The 23,740-nt window shown below is 37.1% G+C and overlaps 1 protein-coding gene across 3 annotated transcripts in view; it reads right to left on the bottom strand.

Moving 5' to 3' along the window:
- Nucleotides 1-229: 229 nt before the first annotated feature.
- Nucleotides 230-23,740, bottom strand: part of WDR26 (WD repeat domain 26) — a 49,731-nt gene continuing 26,220 nt past the window's right edge. For all 3 annotated transcript variants that reach the window (XM_050760712.1, XM_050760717.1, XM_050760715.1), the window contains exons 8-14: nucleotides 19,742-19,882; nucleotides 15,963-16,082; nucleotides 13,874-14,019; nucleotides 13,500-13,578; nucleotides 13,103-13,232; nucleotides 8,768-8,953; nucleotides 230-4,937 (exon numbers count right to left, since the gene is read on the bottom strand). In XM_050760712.1, the coding sequence (XP_050616669.1) occupies nucleotides 4,912-4,937; nucleotides 8,768-8,953; nucleotides 13,103-13,232; nucleotides 13,500-13,578; nucleotides 13,874-14,019; nucleotides 15,963-16,082; nucleotides 19,742-19,882 (828 nt within the window). In that variant the 3' untranslated portion in view covers nucleotides 230-4,911. The remainder of the gene's footprint in view (nucleotides 4,938-8,767; nucleotides 8,954-13,102; nucleotides 13,233-13,499; nucleotides 13,579-13,873; nucleotides 14,020-15,962; nucleotides 16,083-19,741; nucleotides 19,883-23,740) is intronic.

Below are 23,740 nucleotides of genomic sequence, written 5' to 3'. Positions count from 1 at the left end.
TTCGGCAAATCATAGCCAGGCATGATGGCTTGTGTGTGTTATTTCAGCACTTTTGAGAGGCTGAGTCAGGAGCTATTAGCTTGAGCCCAGCAGTTCAAGTCCAGTCTGGGCAACATAGTGAGACTCTAAAATACATAAAAATTCAGCAAATCAATTGTTTTAGGCAAAAAGAGTACTACTTAAACATTCAGATTAATGGATATTAGGAGATGTAACACACCAAGAATTATTTAGGTATTCATTCTGTTTATTGAATTGAAAGAAAGGGAATACAAATGATTGGTTAAGTGCTGCGCACTGACATGGAAAAGGTGTATTTAAAAAAATCCCAGTAAAGCAAATCAAAGTTAATGTAGTTTCAACTGAACAAAAATTTAAAGACGTTTAATACACTACACATTTATAAAATAAAAGTCAACAAAGGGTGTTTTGTAAATAATTAGTAAACAAGTGAAAATAAATATCAGAGACCTGAAGTTTTTATACTTTAATGAACAAAGCAAAGAAATTTAAACTAACTAAATATAATCTGAGAGGCAGTTAAAAAAACAAAATTCAAAACCCACCAAAATTGAAGAACACAATCTTTTGAAACATTTAATCAGTCCATAGCAAATAGTTATTACATACCAAAAGCTCTAAGTGTTAACTAGTTCCACCACAATGCCATGTAAATCTTGACAATTTAGATATCTTGAGATCAACACTTAAGTTCTTTTCTTGATCTCTACAGCTTGGTTTGTAAGTACATACATGCTTTTGTGGATCTATTCCCCTCGCCACACACACACATTTTCAAGGAGCCAATAACATTTTTTCCATCTGTGCCTAAAAATGTTACAATTCAGTTCTAGCACATTGACCCTGATAACGAAAATGTTTAGGTTAAAGATGGGGACACAATTTCAGTCTTATAAAAATATACCAGTATTAACCAAACCTTAAACTCAGAGGGCACTTCACATGTGCACGAGACTTTTAGTAAAAATGACACGATCCTAGAACAGCTGTTTCCAGGACTTTTTAATGAATCAAGTACTCTCTCTCTCACACACACACAGCACACACACACACACATTTTTATACTATTAGTTTTGTTAAATCCAGGCTATCTGGATTAAGTAGATAGGGGATGGGTTTTTATAGTTTTTATTTTTGTAACTATAGGGCAGCTACTATAACAATAGCTTAACAACACTGGAAAAATTTCAATTAAGTTCACCCTGTTTTTAGAAAGTGTCTAAGTGTAAATGCAAATTCACCTCTTCTTAAGTTAGTAGTTTATATTAAATCAGATATGGTTTCTGAAATGGAAGTAATGTGTTGGAGAGCAACCCAAAAGGAGAGTTGCTAAATTATGAAAGAGAAATTAAAGTAAAACCAAATCAAAATATTTATACATTTTAGAGATGGGACAAAAAGGATATTAAGAAAAATGTCTTCTTTCCTCCCCATTCAAAAGCAGCCATTCTTCTACTGTGAAAGAAACTGACATGGATATTTTCCCTTTCAAGAGATGTACGATATATTTACCCACTGTGAGGCAGAGGTGATAGGGTCAGTTCTTGTTTGCAGGAACCAACATCCTAAAAAAGAAAATTTCAGGATGGGGAGGGGTGGGAAAGAAGGATTTTCTATTAATGTCATGGAATGCCACTCTAGAGGCAGAACACTCCTAATAATAAAATTCACCATATTACTACTTCTGTTTCTTTCAGACTAAGAAAATACTGCCAAAATTGGATTTTTTCTCCTTTCAATTGCAGGATAGTCTAATTATTTAAAGTTAGGGAATCCCTTTTTTCCCCCCCACCCAATAAAATGGGCCAATTTGTAGGGATATATGCAAATAAAATGTTCTCTGTTTAAAATACTTACCTGGTTTAATGTAACACATTTATCTGGCCAATAAGAGCAACAGAAATGTAGCTGTTATGAAGACTAATAAAATACAAAAACCAAAGCTGAAGCTTTGTCATCCCTCCCCATTAACTCCCACTCCAATTCTTTACTACCCACATACTAATCTCAGTAAGCCCCAAGTCCAACATTTTATCATTAATGACCAATTATGTGGAGGAAAAAGACATTTAATTTTATATTTGCTCTAGCCCTTAATCAGTGCATAACAACAAAAACATTTTTAAGCACATGGAAATGAGCCTACTAACCTGATTTTTGGAGCCCAAATTCTCCACTCTATTTTGATCTATGTGCAAAAAGTATTGGTACTTTTCAATTTATACATTTGTTAGTATCCTGTGGCTGGCTTCATAGTATGAGATCACTCTTAAGCCTACTACAGAGCCTACAGCACTATCAGTTTTCAATTAATAGCTATGGATTCGAAAATCCTGCGATCAGTTTCTTATACCATAAAATTCTAGGCTTCTATTACCATTTATTTCACCTTTCTAGCACAGTCACTGCATGGCAAATGTATGAAACAGACGTTTACAGCAAATTGGCACAGCAAAGTACCAGTATATACAGGAAGCTGCCAGTTAAGACAGACCCGGAAAACAAACTCACCTAGCTGCTATAGAAACCTTTGCATAGTTGTTACTCCGTTTTAATAGGAGTTATGTTCTTGTAAAATGTGCCTCACTTTTACTCCACTTTTTAAAAAGTGTTTTTTAACTGTACTTCAGAAGCACTCTGAAAACTCAGATCTAGGGGTGGTTAGGTGAAGTAGAGTAGAATCTGAGTGCCAAATTGCCCCTGAATGGGCACAAATCTCAGTGTTACAAATGCACCATAGCACACTGTAACCAAATTTGTAAACAGCTGTGGAGTTTCTATGCCCACATTTAGTGATGTTACTGTAGAGACTGGGGTGTATTAACGGCTTCAGGGTATACATGAATCACTTAAAATATGAATGGTTTTTAACTATACTGAGGTAAAGAGAAGTTGCCACTTAATTACAGTTACCAATGAAGATTTTTATTCAAGCTTAAAGTAAAAATAATTTTAGTTAAGAAAAATGAAGTACCAGATAAACTGTAACATATATTTTAACTTAGAAATATCAAAACAGAATTTTTTGGATTCTCTAAGTGGTGGTCTCTGCAAAATGGAGCTTGAAGAAATCTTTTACATACCAATTTGATAAGTCTGCTGACCACAATCTGTCATTTTCTTTACTACGGGCTTCTGGGAGAATGCATGCTATTTTAAGGCCAAATGTGTTTTTCTTTCTTCTCCCTTTCCCTGACTTTTCCCTTTCTCCCATCCCCAACCACCTACCCCACAATGGAAGAATTTTTGACATCCAAGCCCTCTCTCTTTGTGGATCCTGGAGGAGTCTATTCATGATCATGATTATATTATAGACTTGGCTATGCCTAAAGGGGAACTTAGTACAAGACTTTTTCTTCACCAGAATCTTATTTTGGGGGTATCCCCATTCTCTTTCCAACAGCTGGGATCACCCTATTTATCCTCTACTGAAAAAGGGAGGGAATTTCAAGGGAGACTATGTTATATTGTATTCAGGTGTTACGGAGTTTAAAAGCACAATGTGAACATCAGGTTTTTGGCTTATTTTAAATGTGAAATTCTCAAAATTAAAAGTGCTTTTCCATGAAGGAAACCTTTCCTTAAACAGGAGGGGAGAGGGAAAGACTATCCACAGCACCAGTTTAGAATGAGGTTCAGTATGGCAATATCTGAAAAAACTGAGAAGAAATATTCTTTAAATTTATGTATCCCTATATGTCAAAATATTAAGGGCAGTTAAGAGAAATGACTATGAGGTTTTAATCCCAGTTTAAGTATGTCTGTAACCTGCTGAATTCTTCTAATAATTTCAATTATACTATAAACCTCCAAAGTGGTTATATCTGTTGATTTCTACTCTTTTGCTAGATCACACCAAAATTACTTCCTAAGTTGAGAACAACTTGGAACAAGCTTTACTGAAAACCAACTGACTACTGATCTCTCATGTTGGTGTATTTAAAATTCTTTTTGAATCTTGAATTTCTTCAAGATCGGGTACTGATGTTCCTTCAGGAATAAAACAAAAGGGGGGAAATCTTCAAAGCATTACTCTGAATTTCCTGTGTAACGTCCTTCCAAGCACTGTTTCTGACCATGTCTCATGTGGTATTCCAGAAGAGCTTCAGTTATACTGCGTATCTAAGTCATTGAGGAAACTGTTTTTAAGCTGGTTTAGATTCCACATGTATACAAATGAAGTCACTTTAATCCTATAAATACTTCTTAATTTATTTTTAAAAAATTGTGCTGTTAACCCTTTTACGGGGCAACAAGCTATGTGAAAAGTACAAAACTTTTTGTCAAATGTAATATTGAGAGTGCTTTTGACATAGTTCACTGGTTTATCATCTGGATCAGTATATACTGCGCAACGGGCAAGGCTAGAATCCATGAACCAAGCTGCAAAGATCTCAAGCTAAATAAGGCGGAAAGATTTGGAGAAACAAAAGAAGGAAATTCTTTCCTATCCAATGTATACTCTTCAGACTAATGCACTCTTTCTATCAAGCCTTCTAAACTGTTAAATAAAGTTTTCCAAACAAGCATTTAAACTTCATTACACAGAAGAGCAACAAGAATGGTATCCTGCCAGACAAAAGACAGGAAGGAAAAAAATATATATACTGAGTTCAATGGGTAAGCCTGAATGTAGCACAGTTCTTCACAACCGATGGGGGGATAATTCAACATGGTGTCCAACAACGTTCTAACGACGTGCTTCATCTCAACTGGTTACTATGAAGCAAGGTGTAAATGTTTGGCCCCAATCGGGCTTCAGAAATGGTTCTTTTTTCATGACGAGCATGTCTGTCCAGCTATCAATCATGTTTGTTTGCACCAAATCCCAAGCCATTAAAATACGACTAATTTTAAGTTAAACAGAAGTCGTCTGCTCCAAATTCGCCATCAACTATCCATGCTACTGCATTCCTCTGAATGAAGACAAGATGAAATGTATGGGGAGGGGCGGGGAGGGGGATGGAGAGGAAAAAGAGGGGAAGGAGAGAAAAAAGTTACCAGTTAGAAAGTTTCAAAAGTAGCATTATGACATTACAAAATTATACTATCATTAAAAAATCAAAGCAAATTCTTGATACTTTCATCATACTCATTAAAACAACGTGTGTATATCATGTCTTAGACCATATATTACGATCTAAATTCATGATTATTTTGAATACTGAAGAAACCCAAGTGAATAATCATGTTAGAATCTAATGCTTTTATTTTTTTTGAGACAGGGTCCCACTCAGTCACCCAGGCTGGTGATGTAATTTGGGCTCACTGCAACCTCTGCCTCCTCGGCTCAAGGGATCCTTCCACCTCTGCCTCCCGAGTAGCCAGGATTACAGGCACCTGCCACCATCCTGGCTACTTTTTGTATTTTTTTGTAGAGATGGGCTTTCACCATGTTCCCAGGCTGGTCTTGAACTCCTGAGCTCAAGCGATCTGCCTGCCCTGGCCTCCCATAAAATGTTGGGATTACAGGCACTGGCCACTGTGCCTAGCCTCAGCATCTCATACTTTTGAGATATAATTCATATACTATTCAATGCAACCATTTAAAGTGTACACTTTGAACCTGGGAGGCGGAGGTTGCAGTGAGTTGAGATTGCGCCACTGCACTTCAGCCTGGGCAACAGAGTAAGACTCCATCTCAAAACAGAAACAAACACAAAAACAAAAAAACAAAAAAAAAAGTGTAAAATTCAATGGTTTTTAGTGTATCCACAGAATTATACAACCATTAACAATCAATTTTAGAACATTTTCAACATTCATTAGCAGTCAAACACCTCCCCAAGCCCTAAGTAATCACTATATCTATGTTGTCTATAGATCTATTCTAGACCATTTCATATAAATGGAATCACAGTATATGGTCTCTCGTGTCCTGTTAGCATACTGTTTTCAAGGTCCATTCACTGTATACTTAGCATACTGTTTTTCACTTGGCATACTGTTTTCAAGGTCCATTCATACTGTAGCATGCATCAGTACTTTGTCCTATTCCATTTTATGCATCCTTCAAAAAAAAAATCACGCCTGTAATCCCAGCACTCTGGGAGGCCAAGACAGGTGGATCACCTGAGGTCAGGAGTTTGAGACCAGCCTCACCAATATGGAAAAACCCCGTCTTTGCTAAAAATACAAAATTAGCTGGGCATGGTGATGTAATCACTCATCTACTCAGGAGGCTGAGGCAGGAGAATTGCTTGAACCCAGGAGGCAGAGGTTGTGGTGAGCCGAGATTGCGCATGGCATTCCAGCCTGGGCAACAAGAGCAAAACTCCATCTCAAAACAAACAAACATAAAAAACCCCACAAACTTAATTCTGTTAAAATAAAATTTTATTTATAGTCCATAATTCTGTTAAAATTTATCCCTTTTGAAATGGAGTTGAGTGAAACATTTTTATTTAAATGACTTACAGTATTTTACTGTGTTAAATTTTCCTTTTTTGTTTCACCTTCAGAGACAGGGTCTCATTCTGTCTCCTAGGCTGGAGTGCAGTGGCATGATCGTAGCTCACTGAAGCCTCAAACTCCTGGACTCAAGGGATCCTCCTGCCTCAGCCTTCCAAGTAGCTAGGATTACAGGCACAAGCCATCATGCCTGGCTGTATTTTGATTTTTAAATATTGATTTATTTAGCCTCATCTACATTTTTCATTAAGTTCTATTCTAAATAGGTATTACTTTAATTAGAAAAAGTGTTTCGGGGGCCGGGCGTGGTGGCTCATGCCTGTAATCCCAGCACCTTGGGAGGCTGAGGCGGGCGGAATCATGAGGTCAGGAGATCGAGACTATCCGAGCTAACACAGTGACACCCCGTCTCTACTAAAAATACAAAAAATTAGCTGGGCGTGGTGGCAGGTGCCTGTTGTCCCAGCTACTCCGGAGGCTGAGGCAGGAGAATGGTGTGAACCCAGGAGGCGGAGCTTGCAGTGAGCCGAGATGGCGCCCCTGCACTCCAGCCTGGGCGACAGAGTGAGACTCCATCTCAAATAAAAAAAAAAAAAAAAAAGGAAAAAAAAGAAAGTGTTTTGGGGGTGGAAGGGGAATATTCCAGAAGATAACTTGCAAAAGGGACATATAGCCAAATATCTGAATATACAAGTATTGTTTTTCTTTATTTCAGGTGAAAATGACAATCATTTTAGGGCTACACCCATGTTGGCAAAGTACAGTGGAGAGTTGCTGAACTGGACCCAGATCCTACAAATTAGCCAAAATTTGGCTCACTCACCGAGGTGAGGGTCTACATTAGTCAGATTCACCAAATAGCAGCACACTCTTATTCCATTGCTATGGAGGCATAAAACATATCCTCTTCTGGAGTAAATCTGTTACTACATACCTAGTATTTTCCTACTTCTTTAAACCAAGTATGTTTATTTGAAGAAATAACTTCCAAATGACTAATAAAATGAGAAAAGCACAGATTGAATCACAGTTGCAGATCTATAAAGACTTTGGGTTTGCAGGCCTTTGGTTGAAACCCAAACAGGACAACACAAGAAGGTAAAGATTTCTGGTCTTAGCTGATTTCCTAGAGGAATGTTAGAATGTCAGGTAGTGATCTACAAATACAAAAAGGCCCTTCAAGGTTCTGGGCAAACGAATAGTAGTTCTCAAAATTTTGACCCGTGTGCTCTTCGTGTTTTGTATTCTCATCTCTGATTGCATATCCTTACCAGCCAGTGAGATGTGGTCAAGCCTTCTACAGTCTGTACCACAGAGACAAAAGTATAGGGAATATACTTTTTCAAACCATACAAGCTACTCCGATAACCCTCCTCCACAGAGAATCACTTAACTGAGAGCAATTAGTCATCTTTCACACTAAAAAAAAAAAAATTTAGGTGGGACATGCTTAAGAAAAAATCTGTTTATAGATAAACTGCTTTCTTCTAAGCAAACTAAACATTTTACACGCTCTATTTAAGAGTGAGTCATTGACATGAAGTTTCTCATTACCTCTTTGCTGTAGTACTGATATATCGTGTTCAATTAAGCTTTTGGCCTTAACTGTTAGCCTTATATTTTGGCCTTTCTTCATCCCCAAGTATCTCAAAGTGGTGGAAAAAACCTTTCAGACTTAGACTTGAAGACCTGATGGCACTCAACAAATGAATTAGTTTTGCCATGCTGCAGTTTCCTTACCTCTAAAAATAATGATAAAAATACTTCCCTTATAGGACTATGAAGACTTTATGCAAGATAGTACATGTAAAGGGATTAGCATGCTGCTTGGCACACAGGTACATGATCAATTTTAGTTCTCTTCTCTTTCCCTATCCATTAAACACAACTCATGTTAGTATGATGCATGGTGTAAACAGACATGAAACAGTAAAATCCATAATGAAGATATTTAATATCTAAAGTTGTTCAAATTTTGAATGGTTAGTTTCATGTGTATAAAATGCTTCCTACAATATTACATTTAGGTAGCATGATGAAGCAAGATTTTCAGTAAGATTTTAAAAGTGAAACTACTAAATAGCTAACTGGATGTCAATGAGGTATCATATTCCAGCTTATTCTTTTCACTGTCCCCCTGAAAACAACCACTACACTATTGGCTCTTAGATTACTTAAACTCATTCTGTGGCCTGAGATAGGGTACAATATGTAAAAGAGAGAAATCATATACCACACTTTAAATAAACTGCTACTTAAAACTGCTTTAAGTTTGTAATAAGCCAAGCAACGTTTCATTTGGACAAAACATAGTAATATTATACAATGGTATTACCTTCAATATTCTGGTGGTCTATAAAAGGTGCTGGTCCCCATATTCTAACAGTGCCATCATCTGAGGCGCTGGCCATCATGGATGGAATCTGTGGGTTCCAGCTCACACAGTTTACTGTACGTGTGTGCCCTGTCAGCTCCGCAATTGGCAGTTCACTACGTTTGTGCCAGATGTAAACCTTGTGATCTGAACATATGGTAATTCACAGAAAAGTTTTACATTAATAAAACCAACTGACTGATCTTAAATTTATCATTCACTGCACACAGAACAAGACTCTTTACTAGAACTTAAGGGGAAAATAAATATACCATGAATAGTTTAACATGTTACCTTATGAAAAAACGTTTAAATATGCACTTTTTTCCTGTTAAAAGATGATCAGCTCTCATCAAGTCACACACACAAAAAACTATCTGCAATATTCTGTCAATACATGAGTAATGAAGAATTATAAATCAAGGCCTTTGAAAATAAACAAATCCAGGATAGAGATGGTGATAAATTCTATGGAAATGAGAAGTAACAGAAAAGCAATGTATCCAAATTGAATAATGAAGCAAAAATGAAGACGACAGCTAAACCTTTATTGGGTGCTTGCAAAGTACTAGGTATCAAGTACTTAATGCATATTATTTAATATTCATCACTATCCCATAAAATGGGTATTCTGCTTATCTTTTTTTTTTTTTTTGAGATGGAGTTTCACTTTTGTCACCCAGGCTGGAGCGCAGTGGCGAGATCTCGGCTCAGTGCAACCTCTGCCTCCTGGGTTCAAGCGATTCTCCTGCCTCAGCCTCCCGAGTAGCTGGGATTATAGGCGCGTGCCACCATGCCTGGCTAATTTTTTGTATTTTTAGAGAGATGGGGTTTCACCGTGTCAGCCAGGAAGGTCTCCATCTCCTGACATCGTGATTCGCCCACCTCAGCCTCCCAAAGTGCTGGGATTACAGGCATGAGCTACTGCGCCCGGCCTGCTTATCCTCTTTTTAATGGTGATTGAAACGTAGGTTATGGTTAAGTGGTCTGCTCGTGGTTAACAGTTAGTAAATGGTAAAGCTGGGATTCACATCCAGCAGCCCTGCTCAAGAGCTTACTAGTGAGAGTAGACAATGGTCCCTTATCTGCATCATGATATGGCTTTGCAGACTATAATCTCAGGAAGTGACCACAACAATCAAAATCCCCTACAGCTTTGTTTCTTTGTAATAAACTAATCTTCAAAAAACTAGCCACATAGTATAGAGAGTATTGGTTGAGAGTATGGGCTCTGGAATCAGACTACTCAACATTGTATCCTTCCTCCAACACTGACTAGCTGGGCAACTTTGGGCAAATTACTCACTCTTTACAACCCTTCACCTGTAAATGGGGACACAAACTTCATATCATGTTGTTATAAGGATTAAATATATTTGTATATGGAAAGGTGTTTGGAATAAACACCATTTATTACTGTGATGAGATTAAGTACAGGCGACAGTTCTTGAACAGAGGGCAGAATCCCAGGGCAAATTAGAAAGGTGTGTAACTTAATGATATATCAGTTAAGTATGTGGCCAGTGTGCAAACTGTCCGTGGGTGTACTGCCAATTGAGGAAACCTTAGAGGATGTGCCTTAGCTTCAACATTTCTGACATGAAGATAAAAAGCTGGAACTGCATCTGAACTTTTTGTGTGTGTATGTGTGAAGCAAAAGCTAAAAGGCACCAATTAAAAAACCGAATTTATCTTCTTAGAAGTATCGGCTGCTCAATAATTTTTGAAAATAATTTTTTTCTTACATGAAATGAAATTAGAAAAAAAAAAAAAAAAAGTAAAGACAGATTAGCTGTATTTCCTTCCTAAACTGAAGAGGTCCACAAAGAGAAGGACCACAGGGTTAAAGTGTGAATGCAACTGAAATATTTCTCTATTTGGAGGAAAATGTTTTTGTGAATATATATTCAAGAAGCATATTTGCTGAAGGGCAGGAAAAACAGGATTTGAAGTAATCAAGGTCAAAATGACAGGCTTTATCATCAAGTTCTGTTTGCTGTATCAATTTGAGAAATCTATTGCTTATGCAAAGGTAAAAAAATAAGTCCAGTTTTTCTACATATTGCCAGCACAGTGAAAAGGCTTGAGTAGTGGTACAACTTTTTTGGGAAAAGGTTTCTTAATTGCTCTATTTTATACTGGCACTTACATATTTGGGGATTTGGAGGGTCATTGAAATATATTCCTTACAAATAAATGGCAAATGGATTACTGTGGTCATCCTGGGAGATAATATACTCACTACATCTGATTGATGTTCAAAACATTTTCAAAACCATTGTAAATCACTTGAGTCATAAGACGACTAATCTCCGTACTTGACAGTGGTCTAATAGGTAGCCCTAAACCAGAAGATAATGTAGTTTAATTATAGTATTCGTCAGGGTTGGTTCTAAGTTAGTTTGGGCTTAAAAAAAGTTTGGCTTTTCTAGGGATAATGGTAGCCATACATAATTTGAAGTACCTCTAGGGTACATATTTTTAGAAAGAGCTGTACGGGATTCTCAGGCATAATTAAGAGATAATTAAGAGAAAGAAAACCTGCCAGAAGCAGGATTGAACAGACCATGAGAGAAGACATCTCATAAATAGGAGGAATTTTAAAGCAAGAAGGCTTAACATATTTAGACCACAGGAAAATTTAATTAGAAACTAATGTCTATTATCTCCCACGATATATTAAAAACAGACAAACAAAACAAAACAAAAAGCCAATAGAGAATCTAGAAGTAGATTTTTCCTGACTGGAAAAAAGTAAATTCCCAATTGCTACCTAACAAATCACTCTTCTTTCCTCCCAATCTCATCTGACACTGATTTTTGGTGGAAAGAAAGAACTGACGAATTCAGGCGGGGCGCAGTGGCTCACGCCTGTAATCCCACCACTTCAGGAGGCTGAGGCAGGTGGACTGCTTGAGCTCAGGAGTTCGAACCAGCCTGGGCAACACAGTGAAACCCCATCTCTACAAAAATTCCTTGGGGCTACTTGAGGGGCTGAGGATGGAGAGACTGCTTGAGTCTAGGAGGTGGAGGTTGCATCAAGATCGTGCCACTGCACTTAAGAAAAGAAAAGAAAAGAAAAGAAAAGAAAAGAAAAGAAAAGGAAAGGAAAGGAAAGGAAAGGAATAGATGAATTTATATGCTTGATGTTAAAATATAAATCTATAAATGTCTTTCTTTGTCCCAATCCTTAAATACGCCTTATTCTTAAAGGAAAACCTCATGTGCACTTTATGATCCGCTTATCTACCGACATCAGTTTTTTGTCAAGACAGGGACAGTAAACATCTTATACATACAATAAGTGGAACATAACATAATCTAATTCCTTGGTCTATCTTATAAAACCAGATTCAGTATATATTTTTTACTTTTTGTAGAGACAGTGTCTAGCCATGTTGTCCAGGTTTGTCTGGAACTCTTGGCCTCAAGCAATACTCCCAACTAGGCCTCCCAAAGTGTTGAGATTATAGGTGTATGCCACCATGCCTGGCCAAAAAAGGTGACTTCAATAATTTGCTTTTATGGTACCTAGAACTGTACAGTAGGTATTCAAGAAAAATGTGTTGAATAAAAATGTGCAATAATTTGCAACTAGTTAGGTTCCTATCACCTTAAAAAGTACCTAAATTTTATTACTGCCTCACTTATTTGTGCTTGCATCTTCTAAACAATTCACACTTTAAATCAGAGTGGCTTTAGGCATATTCCTGTCTGGAATACTGACACTTTTAGATTAGAGAACAAGTTTATTCAAAACTGTAGTAGTAGGAAGAATTTACTTAATTTCAGCTTTCCTAAAATCTTAAGAATTATCAAACTCAAATTAACTCTGGTGACCACTGAAGAAATACTGAAGAACTATAGTTAAATCTGTCCAAGTTCAGGTAAAGCATCATAATTAACCTTGATTTTCCAGACACTACCAACCCTTAAAAACCATCAGTCCCATAAAAATACAAGTCAACATATCAAAGTATAATAATTTAACTAAATCTTGATTTGACACATGCACCAAACACTCTGCTACATGGTCAGAATAAGCACTGCTGATCCATGACAATATGGAGGGCTTAGGTCATTACAGAAAAGAAGAAAGTAATACATGACAGTATGTAACAATTTGTGATAATACGGGGGCTTAGGTCATTACAGACAGAAATTAACCATGTATTGGATAAATAAAATAATTTTAATTTACTACCTTGAATTTTCTTGGAGATGTGACTGCCTTCACAAATTGAGATTTACAGACTTTAATATCAACATATGTAACCTGATAAGGACACAATTTACCTTCACTGCCACTAGCGATGAAGTCTTCATTATGGCCTCCAAAACATGAATGAATTGTATAAAACCCTTGCGTAACACCTTGATACTTTCTTACTAAAACTCTGTCTTGCAAGTCCCATAAATGAACTCCCTGCAGGCAAAGGAGAATACAGGTATTTACTCTACCTCAACTCAAACAAATTTTAAAAAGCATATGTAAATGTCCCTTTGCCTGATGAAATATCTTCATTTTCTATTATGTGAAATACCAATATTCTACACATTTAAGGATCAAACACATGCAATAAAATTTAAGGGTAAGTACAAAATTTTGTTAATATAAATACATTGAAAATAACAGTGAAAATAAAACTTGTACTAAGCCAAATTTTTCAGAAAATTATACTAATAAACATACCTGAGTTGCTACATTTAACAAAGCTAATCGGCCATTTTTTGAAATAGTAAAAGACATAATAGGATGATCTTCTTGTACTCTGGAACCAGAAAATAATTTGTCAAAAACAACATATTAAGAGTCAAGACATTCAAATTATCAATATATAAGATGTACTAGCTTAAGTATGACAATTTTGCCTGTAATCACTATTACACACTATACTTCAATTGAGATGAATCTGAGTTAATGATTACTAAGTACCATGTGACCACCAATCCAAATTACCAAGCAAACCAAAACAAAAAACATGAAAACTGTGAAAAGGCAAGTTCCACTACACGTTTTAATATAAAGCAGGTAATTGTTGTTTAATGGAAACAAAAAATAATTACATGTTCCTATCTGTAAGGTCCTCGAAGTTATAGCCCCGAATTCGCTGGTGTGTATCTGATGCCAGAACAGTCTTCCCGTCACTCAAGCACCAAAGGCATTGCACTCTTACCCCTTCCCAGGAGTCAAGGAGATTACCATCTAAATCCTGAGTAAGAAAAAACTACTATTAACTTCATTACTCAACAGCACTCAGAAAGCAAATAAAGAACCAAAAGACTCCCTTCACAGCATCTTTTAGTAACAGGTTTTTTTTTTTTTTTTTCCTGAGACTGATCTCAACCTAATTGTTCTAGAAGTGTTTGTAACCATGAAAATTTGAATATAGGTCAAATTTCATTACAACCATACAAAGGGAAAGCAGAAAGACACTCTGTAGCTCTATCTTCCCTTCAATAACTCACCATGCATAAATAATACAAAGAAAGAAACAGTCCCTAAGTTCCAAGTAAGGTCTTATTTTTATTCGAAAATAATTTAAACGTTCTTTTAAAATTCACTATACTGGAATTTGTCCTATAATATTTAGGAGTTGCGAAATGGAAAAAGATTTCTAAAACATTTTATGGCTTCATACGGACTGGAGGAATCTGTTAATGACATTTTTCAAAAATTTACCAAATTTGTAATGCGCTCTACAGATCAAAGCTCTTATAGTCATTAACTCATTGACTATCCAAAATTCTGAGAGGAATTCCCCTTCCCATTTTATAAGTTAGATAATCCTGTATCTTGATGCCTTAACCCAGTATAGGACAGCAAGCTCAGCAGAAACATACATGATCATCTTGCACGCAGGGAATTAAGAACAATTTATAACCATATTGAGATAATACAACATCAAAATCCACGTGTTCCAAATGAACTTAATAAAAGAACCTGATAACTTGTTTTAGCTAAATTAAATGGCTTATTATTTTTAGTTTAAAAAATTGATCTGGGGTCGGGTGTGGTAGCTCATGCCTGTAATCCCAGCATGTTAGGAAGCCAAGGCAGGAGGATCATTTGAGCCCAGAAGTTTGAGGCTGCAGTGAGCCATGATCACACCACTGTACTCTAGCATGGGCGGCAGAGAGGGAGACCCTGTCTCTTAAAATAAAAAAAAAAAAAAAAAAAAAAAAAAAAATCTGGACATGCATACTGGAACCATGTGAGTCTGTAACATGAGACATAGAATCTAGACACTATACTGCAAATAACAGATAAAGTTTTATGGCAAGGTAAACTATGATTTATGATATAAACGATACTTATGATACAAAGTTTACCTTGCCATAAAACTTATTTTAATCATTCCAACAATCCAAAATAATTAGGGCAGCTACTTATTAGACGTTGACACAAAGATTGAAGAGTTCTCTGGTAGCACTTGTCACCACTTTTATTATTCAAACATTAATTAAAGGGAGTCTACTCATAAAATTCAGCATTTTTTTTTTTTTTGGTTACAAAAATCTCAAAAGAATTTAAAAAAATTTTTTCAATTCTTATAAATTAGAAAATTGCTTATAAGAACAAAAATGTTTAGCATAACACATTTTTTTTTGTTCTACTAAACCCAAAGTTTATACTTTGTACAAATATTTGAAATGTTTAAAAGAAAGGAAAAAATAACCCAGAAAATTCTATTGGACAGCGCTTGTCTAGGACGATGGCAAAGTAGGTGTTCATAGAGTATATTTTGTTTTACTTATTTATTTTTTTGAGACAGAGTTTCACTCTTGTTGCCCAGGCTGGAGTGCAATGGTGTGATCTTGACCCACTGCAATCTCCACCTCCTGGGTTCAAGTGATTCTCCTGCCTCAGCCTCCCAAGTAGCTGGGATTACAGGTGCCCACCACAATGCCCAGCTAATTTTCGTAGTTTTAGTAGAGACAGGGTTTCACCATGTTGGCCAGACTGGTCTTGAACTCCTGATCTCAGGTGATCCACTTGGCTCGGCCTCCCAAAGTGCTGGGATTACAGGTATAAGCCACCATGCCTGGCCCATAGAGTGTATTTTATAAGATACTGAGTCAAGGAAATTGTTTAAACAAAAGTACATTTGCTTTTAAACCAACAGACACTGGGAAGGGGGCACTGAATACTTACACACTGATAGAACTGCCCACGCTGACCTCCAGTCACAAAGCGCTTCCCATCTGGATTCCAAGCCACACTCGTCAAACTGTCTTCATGAGACTGGCTCATTTTTGTCCTTAGTTCTCCTGTCTATAAGGAAATAAAACTGTAAATGAGACCTTCAAGATATCCCTCTAAAGGAAATATGTGAAGAAAAAAAATAAATATATAACTGGGATGTCTGGCTGGTTTCCCAGTTCATTCTTTTTTTTTCTTTTTTTTGAGATGGAGTCTTGCTCTGTCGCCCAGGCTGGAGTGCAGTGGCGTGATCTTGGCTCACTGCAAGCTCTGCCTCCCGGGTTCACGCCATTCTCCTGCCTCAGCCTCCCGAGTAGCTGGGACTACAGGCGCCCGCCACCACGCCTGGCTAATTTTTTGTATTTTTAGTAGAGATGGGGTTTCACCGGGGTCTCGATCTCCTGACCTCATGATCCGCCCACCTCGGCCTCCCAAAGTGCTGGGATTACAGGCGTGAGCCACCGGGCCCGGCCTTCCTAGTTCCTTCTAAGTAATGAATTGTTTCAAGTGACCCTACAAAAAAGAGACTACAGCACCCAGAAGAGAAATTAAGGACTTGAAGAAAAACCCAGGAGTTGAACAATGTCTGGCATAGGTAACCCAAAGAGCAGATATGAGATAAACTTCAGTAAATCTCTCATCTCAAATCGATTATATTCATAAACTAAAACACGTAATTTTTCCCAAGCAAGATAATGAAAAGTCCAAAACTACATACCTATTCCTTCTGAGCTTCTACTTCTCAGTCCAAAGTTTTTTATAAATTTTATTCTAAAACTGCAGTTAATGCAATTAGCAATTCCTCAAGAACATGATTACTGAGTAAAAAACTGTACCCATACATGGTGATGCATGCCTGTAATCCCAGCTGCTCGAGAGGCTTAGGCACGAGAATCACTTGAACCCAGGCGGAGGACGTTGCAGTGAGCTGAGATCACGCCACTGCACTCCAGCCTGGGTGACAGAGTGAGACTGTCTCAAAAAAAAAAAAAAAAAAAAAGAAAAAAGAAAAACTATGCCCATAAAGTAGGCCAAGGGCAGTCAGTCTAAATAAATTATGTTGAATTTCATATTCAAATGCTCACAATAGAGTAGGGAAGGTAGGAAGAGAGAAAAAAACATTTTTCTGATACACAACCTTATCTCAATGAACAGTACTAGAAAGAAGAACCTTTGTACTGTTTAACATAGCCATTCCATGGCATTTCTAAGTAAGAACATTTAGTGGTTACAATAGTTAAGTATCATCCTGTTACATTTTCTGAATTACTCAACTTAGAAGGTATACACATACCATTTAATCTAGTCTTGATTCCATTTTGTTCATAGATTAGAAACAGGATCTGAGAGATAATAGCTGCCCTTGGTATAATAATAAAAGGTACATGGGCATAGTTCTCCTGTGAGAAATGGGTAATCAAAAGTAGAAACAAAAGAGTGAAAACAAAGGGTATGATTAGGAAATGGGGCCAAGTACTAAAAGAGGGCACAAAAACAGAAAACCAGGTCTCCCTTACACTGGAAAAAAAGTGTTCAGCAATATAAATCCTTCCCCCAAATTGTTAACTAGTCTCCCCTATTTACTTCTTTGGGTTGACTGATATAAACAGTTGAAAGTTTAGAGCACGAATATACAAGAAATAGCTAAATTCTTGGCATTTTCTATTGACAAATACATTAACATACTAAGTTCTGAAGGCAGAAATGGTTTGTCTTCTCTTATTATGCTCCGAATAGTGACTGCATGAGGTTACTAGATTAGAATTTTTCTAATTTAAGAAATGATTAAAGAAATCTAAAAACTGATGAAAAGATCACCCTTTCAGAAGAAGTTTAAGTATATAAAGTACTACACAATGAAAGTTATGTTAGAACATAGTTTAATTGTTCAGAAATTCAAAATTGGTCAAAGAAAGACTACAAAGGCACTCTACATTAGATTTCTATTACAGGATTAAGACTACATACTTTCTCCTTTGGAAGGTGAAAAGAAAGCTTTAATGGAAACAGTTTTCTTTGATCTTCTAGGTCAGACTCACTGCAAGCTGTTTTACTGAGGGAAAGCAATTTTAATATTCTACTCTGTGTTCTGCCACCTCCCTGAACCCAATCACAAATACAACATCGATTAAATGCTGATTTGACAAAAATGGCATAAAACACATTTTGGGAACAACCGTGGATTTTGATCATAAGTACTAGATAATAGAGAATTATAGTTAATGTTCTTAGACATCATAACGTTTGAATAGGTAGGATGTTATTTTTTAAAAAACACATGCTTAAGTATTTAGGGTAAAGTATCTAATTTACTTTCAAATGTTTTAGATATGTATATATATGTAAGTACAAATGCACATTTCTCTTTTTTTTTTTTTGAGACGGAGTCTCACTCTGTCACCCAGGCTGGAGTGCAGTGGTGCGATCCTGGCTCACTGCAACTTCTGCTGCCTGGGTTCAAGTGATTCTCCTGCCTCAGCCTCCCAAGTAGCTGGGATTACAGGTGGCTGCCACCGCCCTTGCTAATTTTTTGTAGTTTTAGTAGAGATGGGGTTTCACCATCTTGGCCAGGCTGGTCTTGAACTCCTGACCTCGTGATCCACCCGCCTTGGCCTCCCAAAGTGCTGGGATTATAGGCGTGAGCCACCACGCCCGGCCACAAAAGCATGTTTCTATGCACGTATGTACAAACAAAATATCACAAAACGTTAACAACTGTTGAACCTACAGGGGTGGGCACATAGACCATCATTCTCTTATTTCAACTTTTCTTAATATTTGAAAATTTTCTTAATAAAAAGCTGGAGCTGAAACAAGGAAATGACTGACCAGAAAGGCAGTCTTACTATTATAACTACAGGATTTCTAAAACATGAATTGTAAATAACAAACTGAACCTAATGCTGACTCTTCCTAAAATGGGACCCTGCATAAAATTCAAATTTTCATATATAAACAGCAATGGGCGGGCGGTGGCTCACGCCTGTAATCCTAACACTTTGGGAGGCCGAGGTAGGTGGATCACTTTAGGTGAGGAGTTTGAGACCAGCCTGGCCAACATGGTGAAACCCCATCTCTACTAAAAATACAAAAATTAGCTAGGCGTGGTGGCAGACACCTGTAATCCCAACTACTCGGGCGGCTGAGGCAGGAGAATCGCTTGAACCTGGGAGGCGGAGGTTGCAGTGAGCTGAGATCGCGCCACTGCACTCCAGCCTGGGCAACAGAGTAAGACTCTGTCTCAAAAACAAACAAACGAACGAACAAACCCAGCAATAAAGCCCTTAGTAGTAAGTACCGAAAACATCATTTAGCCTCACTAAACTAGCTTAGTATATAAAATATAGGTAAGGAGATGGCGCAACTGCCATTAGAATGGAAAATCTGGTTTAATGCTGACCTTTTACATTTCAAAGGTAGTTTTAATGTACAACTGTGAAACTATGAAACCATTATAAATCCTTTCTGAGGAAGCACAGTAAATAGTATAAATTCCACAGGACAAAGCCAAATATCCTGAAAACACTTATCATTCTTTCAAAAATATATTACTGAGCATAATATTTAAATTGATAAATCTGGAAAGTTGGGTTCCACTTGAATAACTAAGAGATACAGTATAGTAATTTAGGTTGAATGGTTCTGTTATATAAATCAATGAAGTTATAATGAATATGTACATTATGACTATGCTGTACTTAAAAGCTAAACCAAAGATGGAACTCGCTCACTTGTACATTCCAAAGCCAAAGCTCAGAGCAGTCATCTGGGCCACAAGCAACAAGATAGTTGTCATCTGGACTCCATGCAATATAAGAAACGCCATAAGCATGTCCTTCTAATGTTTTAAGCAGTTTTAGCAGGTGTGTGTCCTAGGAAGGAAAATAAACAATTCAGTTAACTCCTATCACTAAAGTCATTGTTTTCTGGTGCAAGAACTTAAATAGCTACAAAGATGTACTTTGATAATTTAATCTGAGGAAATTTTCAGACCAATTTTCCCTTTAACAGCTTGCTTCATAAAGACTCATTCACATTGCAACATCTATTAAGCATCTACTACACCATTAAGCATCTACTATATACAAGTCATTGTGTACTCGATGAAAATATAAAGATATATTTACATTTTTATTATATGTATAAAGATATATTGCATTTGACCTTAGAAAGCTTTCAAGGCAACTGAAAACAGATGGGTATAATGAGCTATCTCTTACATATTTTTAAACAACTTCATTGAGATATAACTTACCATAAAATTCATCCTTTTAAAGTATACAACTCAGTATATTTTAGTATATTCAGAGTTGTGCAACCATCACACCATCGAATTTTTAGAACCTTCTCATCATTTCCCAAAGAAACCTCCTACCCATCAGCAGCTGCCATACCCCTCCCTGCAGCCCCTGGCAACCACTACTTTTCTGTCTCTGTCTCTATAGATTTGCCTATTCTGGATGTTTCACCTAAACAGACTTATACGTGATGTGGCCTCTTTTAATTGGCTTCTTTCACTTAGCATGTTTTCAGGGTTCATCCATGTTATAGAATGTATTAGTATTTAATCTTTTTATTGCTGAATAATATTTAACAGTATAATTATTTTGTTTATCCATTCATGAGTTGATGAACATTTGGACTGTTTCTCTACTTTTTGGCTATTATGAATAATGCTGCTATGAATATGTATGAGTTTTTGTGTAGACATATGTTTCCATTTCTCTTGGGTATATACATAGGAGTGGAATTTCTGGGTCATATGCTAACTCTGTTTAACATTTTGAGAAACTGCCAAACTGTTTTCCAAGCGGTTGCACCATTTTACAATCCTACCCAGCAAAGCTACCACTTATTAATGCTAACCACTACTAGCACCATTCACAAACAATACTTCATTTAATCCTCACAGATCTAGAATATTACCCCCTCTCTCATATTATAGGGAAAGAAATGAAAGTTTAGAAAGGTTAGAAACATGCCTGTTTGTAGTGCAATGGGGATCTGAATCTGGACTGCCTCACTTAAAAGCCCATATTGTAAGCTATGCAAGCTGAACTGTGAAGTGCAAATGTAGACGTGGCAAGTGACAAGGCTGCAAGAGTTGACGTGTTTGTTGTAGGCTAAGGGGCTACATTTTCCCTGTGTGTGAAAAGCCACTTAAAATTTGTAAGCTAGGGAATATACAGTGTGATATTTGGCTTTAGGAACTAGGATAACAACGTGGAAGATGAATCAGAAAGAAAGACACAGGATAAGGAAACCATAACGGGACAATGGAACCATAATGAGCCATACATAGTTCACAGTCAGTTCCCGAAAAATGATGCCCTAACGTAAGATGTTGAGGACTAAAAGAGGTCAGAATCAAAAGATATTTTGGGCTGGGCACTACGGCTCACACCTGTACTTTGAGAAGCTGAGGCTGGAGGACTGTTTGAGTCCAGGAGTTCAAGACTGACCTGGACAACATAGTGAAACACCTGTTTAAAAAAAAAAAAAAAAAGATACTGTGGAGATAAAAATGACATGATAGAATATAACAAGAAATCTTCAAACACAACCTCCAGATTTCTGGTTTAGGGGATAGGGATGGATGTTCACAAGAAATAGAGGAAGTAAGAATTTGACTAAAGGTGGGAAGAAACAGTAAGTTTTAGACTTTAGTCTTAAGATTGATTGAGTTTAGCTCTGAGCGGGGGGGAGGGGGGGTGGAGTGGTGGGAAATCCCAATGGAATGACCCACAAGCAGTTGGGAACTAGTCTGATAAAATTAAGCTGGAGATTCCTCCCCTCCTGAGAAATGTCACTGCAAAATGGATTATGTTTACGCTACTGTTTCTTCACTGAACCCTAAGTTTATCATTCATACAATTATCTATTCCAAATCCCCATTGTTTTGACAAAATTCAATAGTTAACAATGCGACTACTTCTGATTCTTCTTTGGGAAGTGGGTAAGAGGCATGAGGTATTTGTATTAGATCAGTAGTATCATTAGATCAAAGTGGTTTAAATAATTTACTAAGCAAGTCAAGTCTTCCTGCCTAGCTCAAGATCTTTCAGGAACAAATTTTCATTCACAGTACTGCCCCAGATCAACACAAAGATTTGCTGTTAAACTGAAGACAAACTCCTTTAGAAATATTTAACTCAGCCAGGTGCGGCAGCTCGTGCCTGCAATCCCAGCACTTTGGGAGGTTGAGGCAGGCAAATTGCTTGAGGTCAGGAGTTTGAGGCCAGCCTGGCCAATGTGGTAAAACCCTGTCTCTACTAAAAATACAAAAATTAGCTGGGCATGGTGGCACACGCCTGTAATCCCAGCTACTCAGGAGGCTGAGGCAGGATAATTACTTGAACCCAGGAGGCGAAGGTTGCAATGAGCCGAGATCGCACCACTGCACTCCAGCCTGGGTGACAAAGTGAGACTCTGTCTTTAAAAAAAAAAAAAAAAAAGTAAAGAAATATTCAACTCAAAAACTGTTTTACGTTCATGAATGAAAAAAATATAATCCTATAAAAGATAAAGTTGAAAATAAAAACATTAATACTCTATCTTCATTAGTACAGTGCCTTTACACTAATTTATTCAAAGTGGAAATAACATGTTCGTGGAGCCTATACGACTTTGCTTGGATTTTGGGCGGAATGGGTAAAATTCACCTTTTTTAGGCACAGAAAAACTGTTAAAGGAAAGTAGGCATTGGAATCACATCAACTCAAATTTTAAGGCTCTCTTAAATGTATTTTTTTTCCTCTCCATTAAAAAATACACACACATGTTCAAAAAGGGCATATATATACACGTATATATACACGTATACATATACACACAAATGTATATATATACATATACATATACACACATATATTTTGAGATGGAGTCTTCTCTGTCGCCCAGGCTTAAGTGCAGTGGCACGATCTCAATTCACTGCAACCTCTGCTTCCCAGGTTCAAGCAATTCTCCTGCGTCAGTCTCCAAAGTAGCTGGGACCACAGGCACGCACTACCATGCCAGACTAACTTTTTTAAATTTTTACTAGAGATGGGGTTTCACCATGTTGGCCAGGCTGGTCTTGAACTCCTGACCTCAGGTGACTTACCTGCCTCGGCCTACCAAAGTGCTGAGATTACAGGGAAGTGCTGAGATTACAGGGGTGAGCCACAGCACCCGGCCAAAAAGAACATATATTTTCTTATAATTTTTTCAGACAGTATTTGACATTACAAAAATACCATCATACTAAAAGAGTCAGTCCCAAAGGACTCACTATAACACTCTAGGAAACACTGGCATAAGAGTCTAAACCTCTTAGCAAAGAATACAAAAGCTCCTCCTTGATCTGGCTGCTACTTAATTAACCTCAACTCTAGTGTACCTAAAACTCTTCCCCCAAACCACCCAAATGCCATGTTATGTTTTCTTTTGCCCAAGGGCCTAACTAGTTTTGCCTAAATAGTTCTTTACCTCTTCTTCACCCAGTATTTACTTTTCTTACTTTCCTGTTCCAGTAGGCTCTGTTTTATGAGCTCCTATAGCACCCATTATAAATTATGGTGTATTATCATGTGCTTAGTCTGTCTATAGCAAAAGACCTGGCACACAGCAGGTGTTTAATAAATACTGGCTAAACGAAGGGGGATTCTTATACACCGCTACTAGGAAAGACTTTAATAAAGCAGTTTTGGTATTACTACCTTCTTTTTCAGATATCACGCAAATAAATGACT

This window comes from Macaca thibetana, chromosome 1, assembly GCF_024542745.1.
Source record: "Macaca thibetana thibetana isolate TM-01 chromosome 1, ASM2454274v1, whole genome shotgun sequence".
NCBI lineage: Eukaryota > Metazoa > Chordata > Mammalia > Primates > Cercopithecidae > Macaca > Macaca thibetana.
Note: the sequence above shows the minus strand (reverse complement) of the source record. Positions and strands in the feature narration are given on the sequence as shown.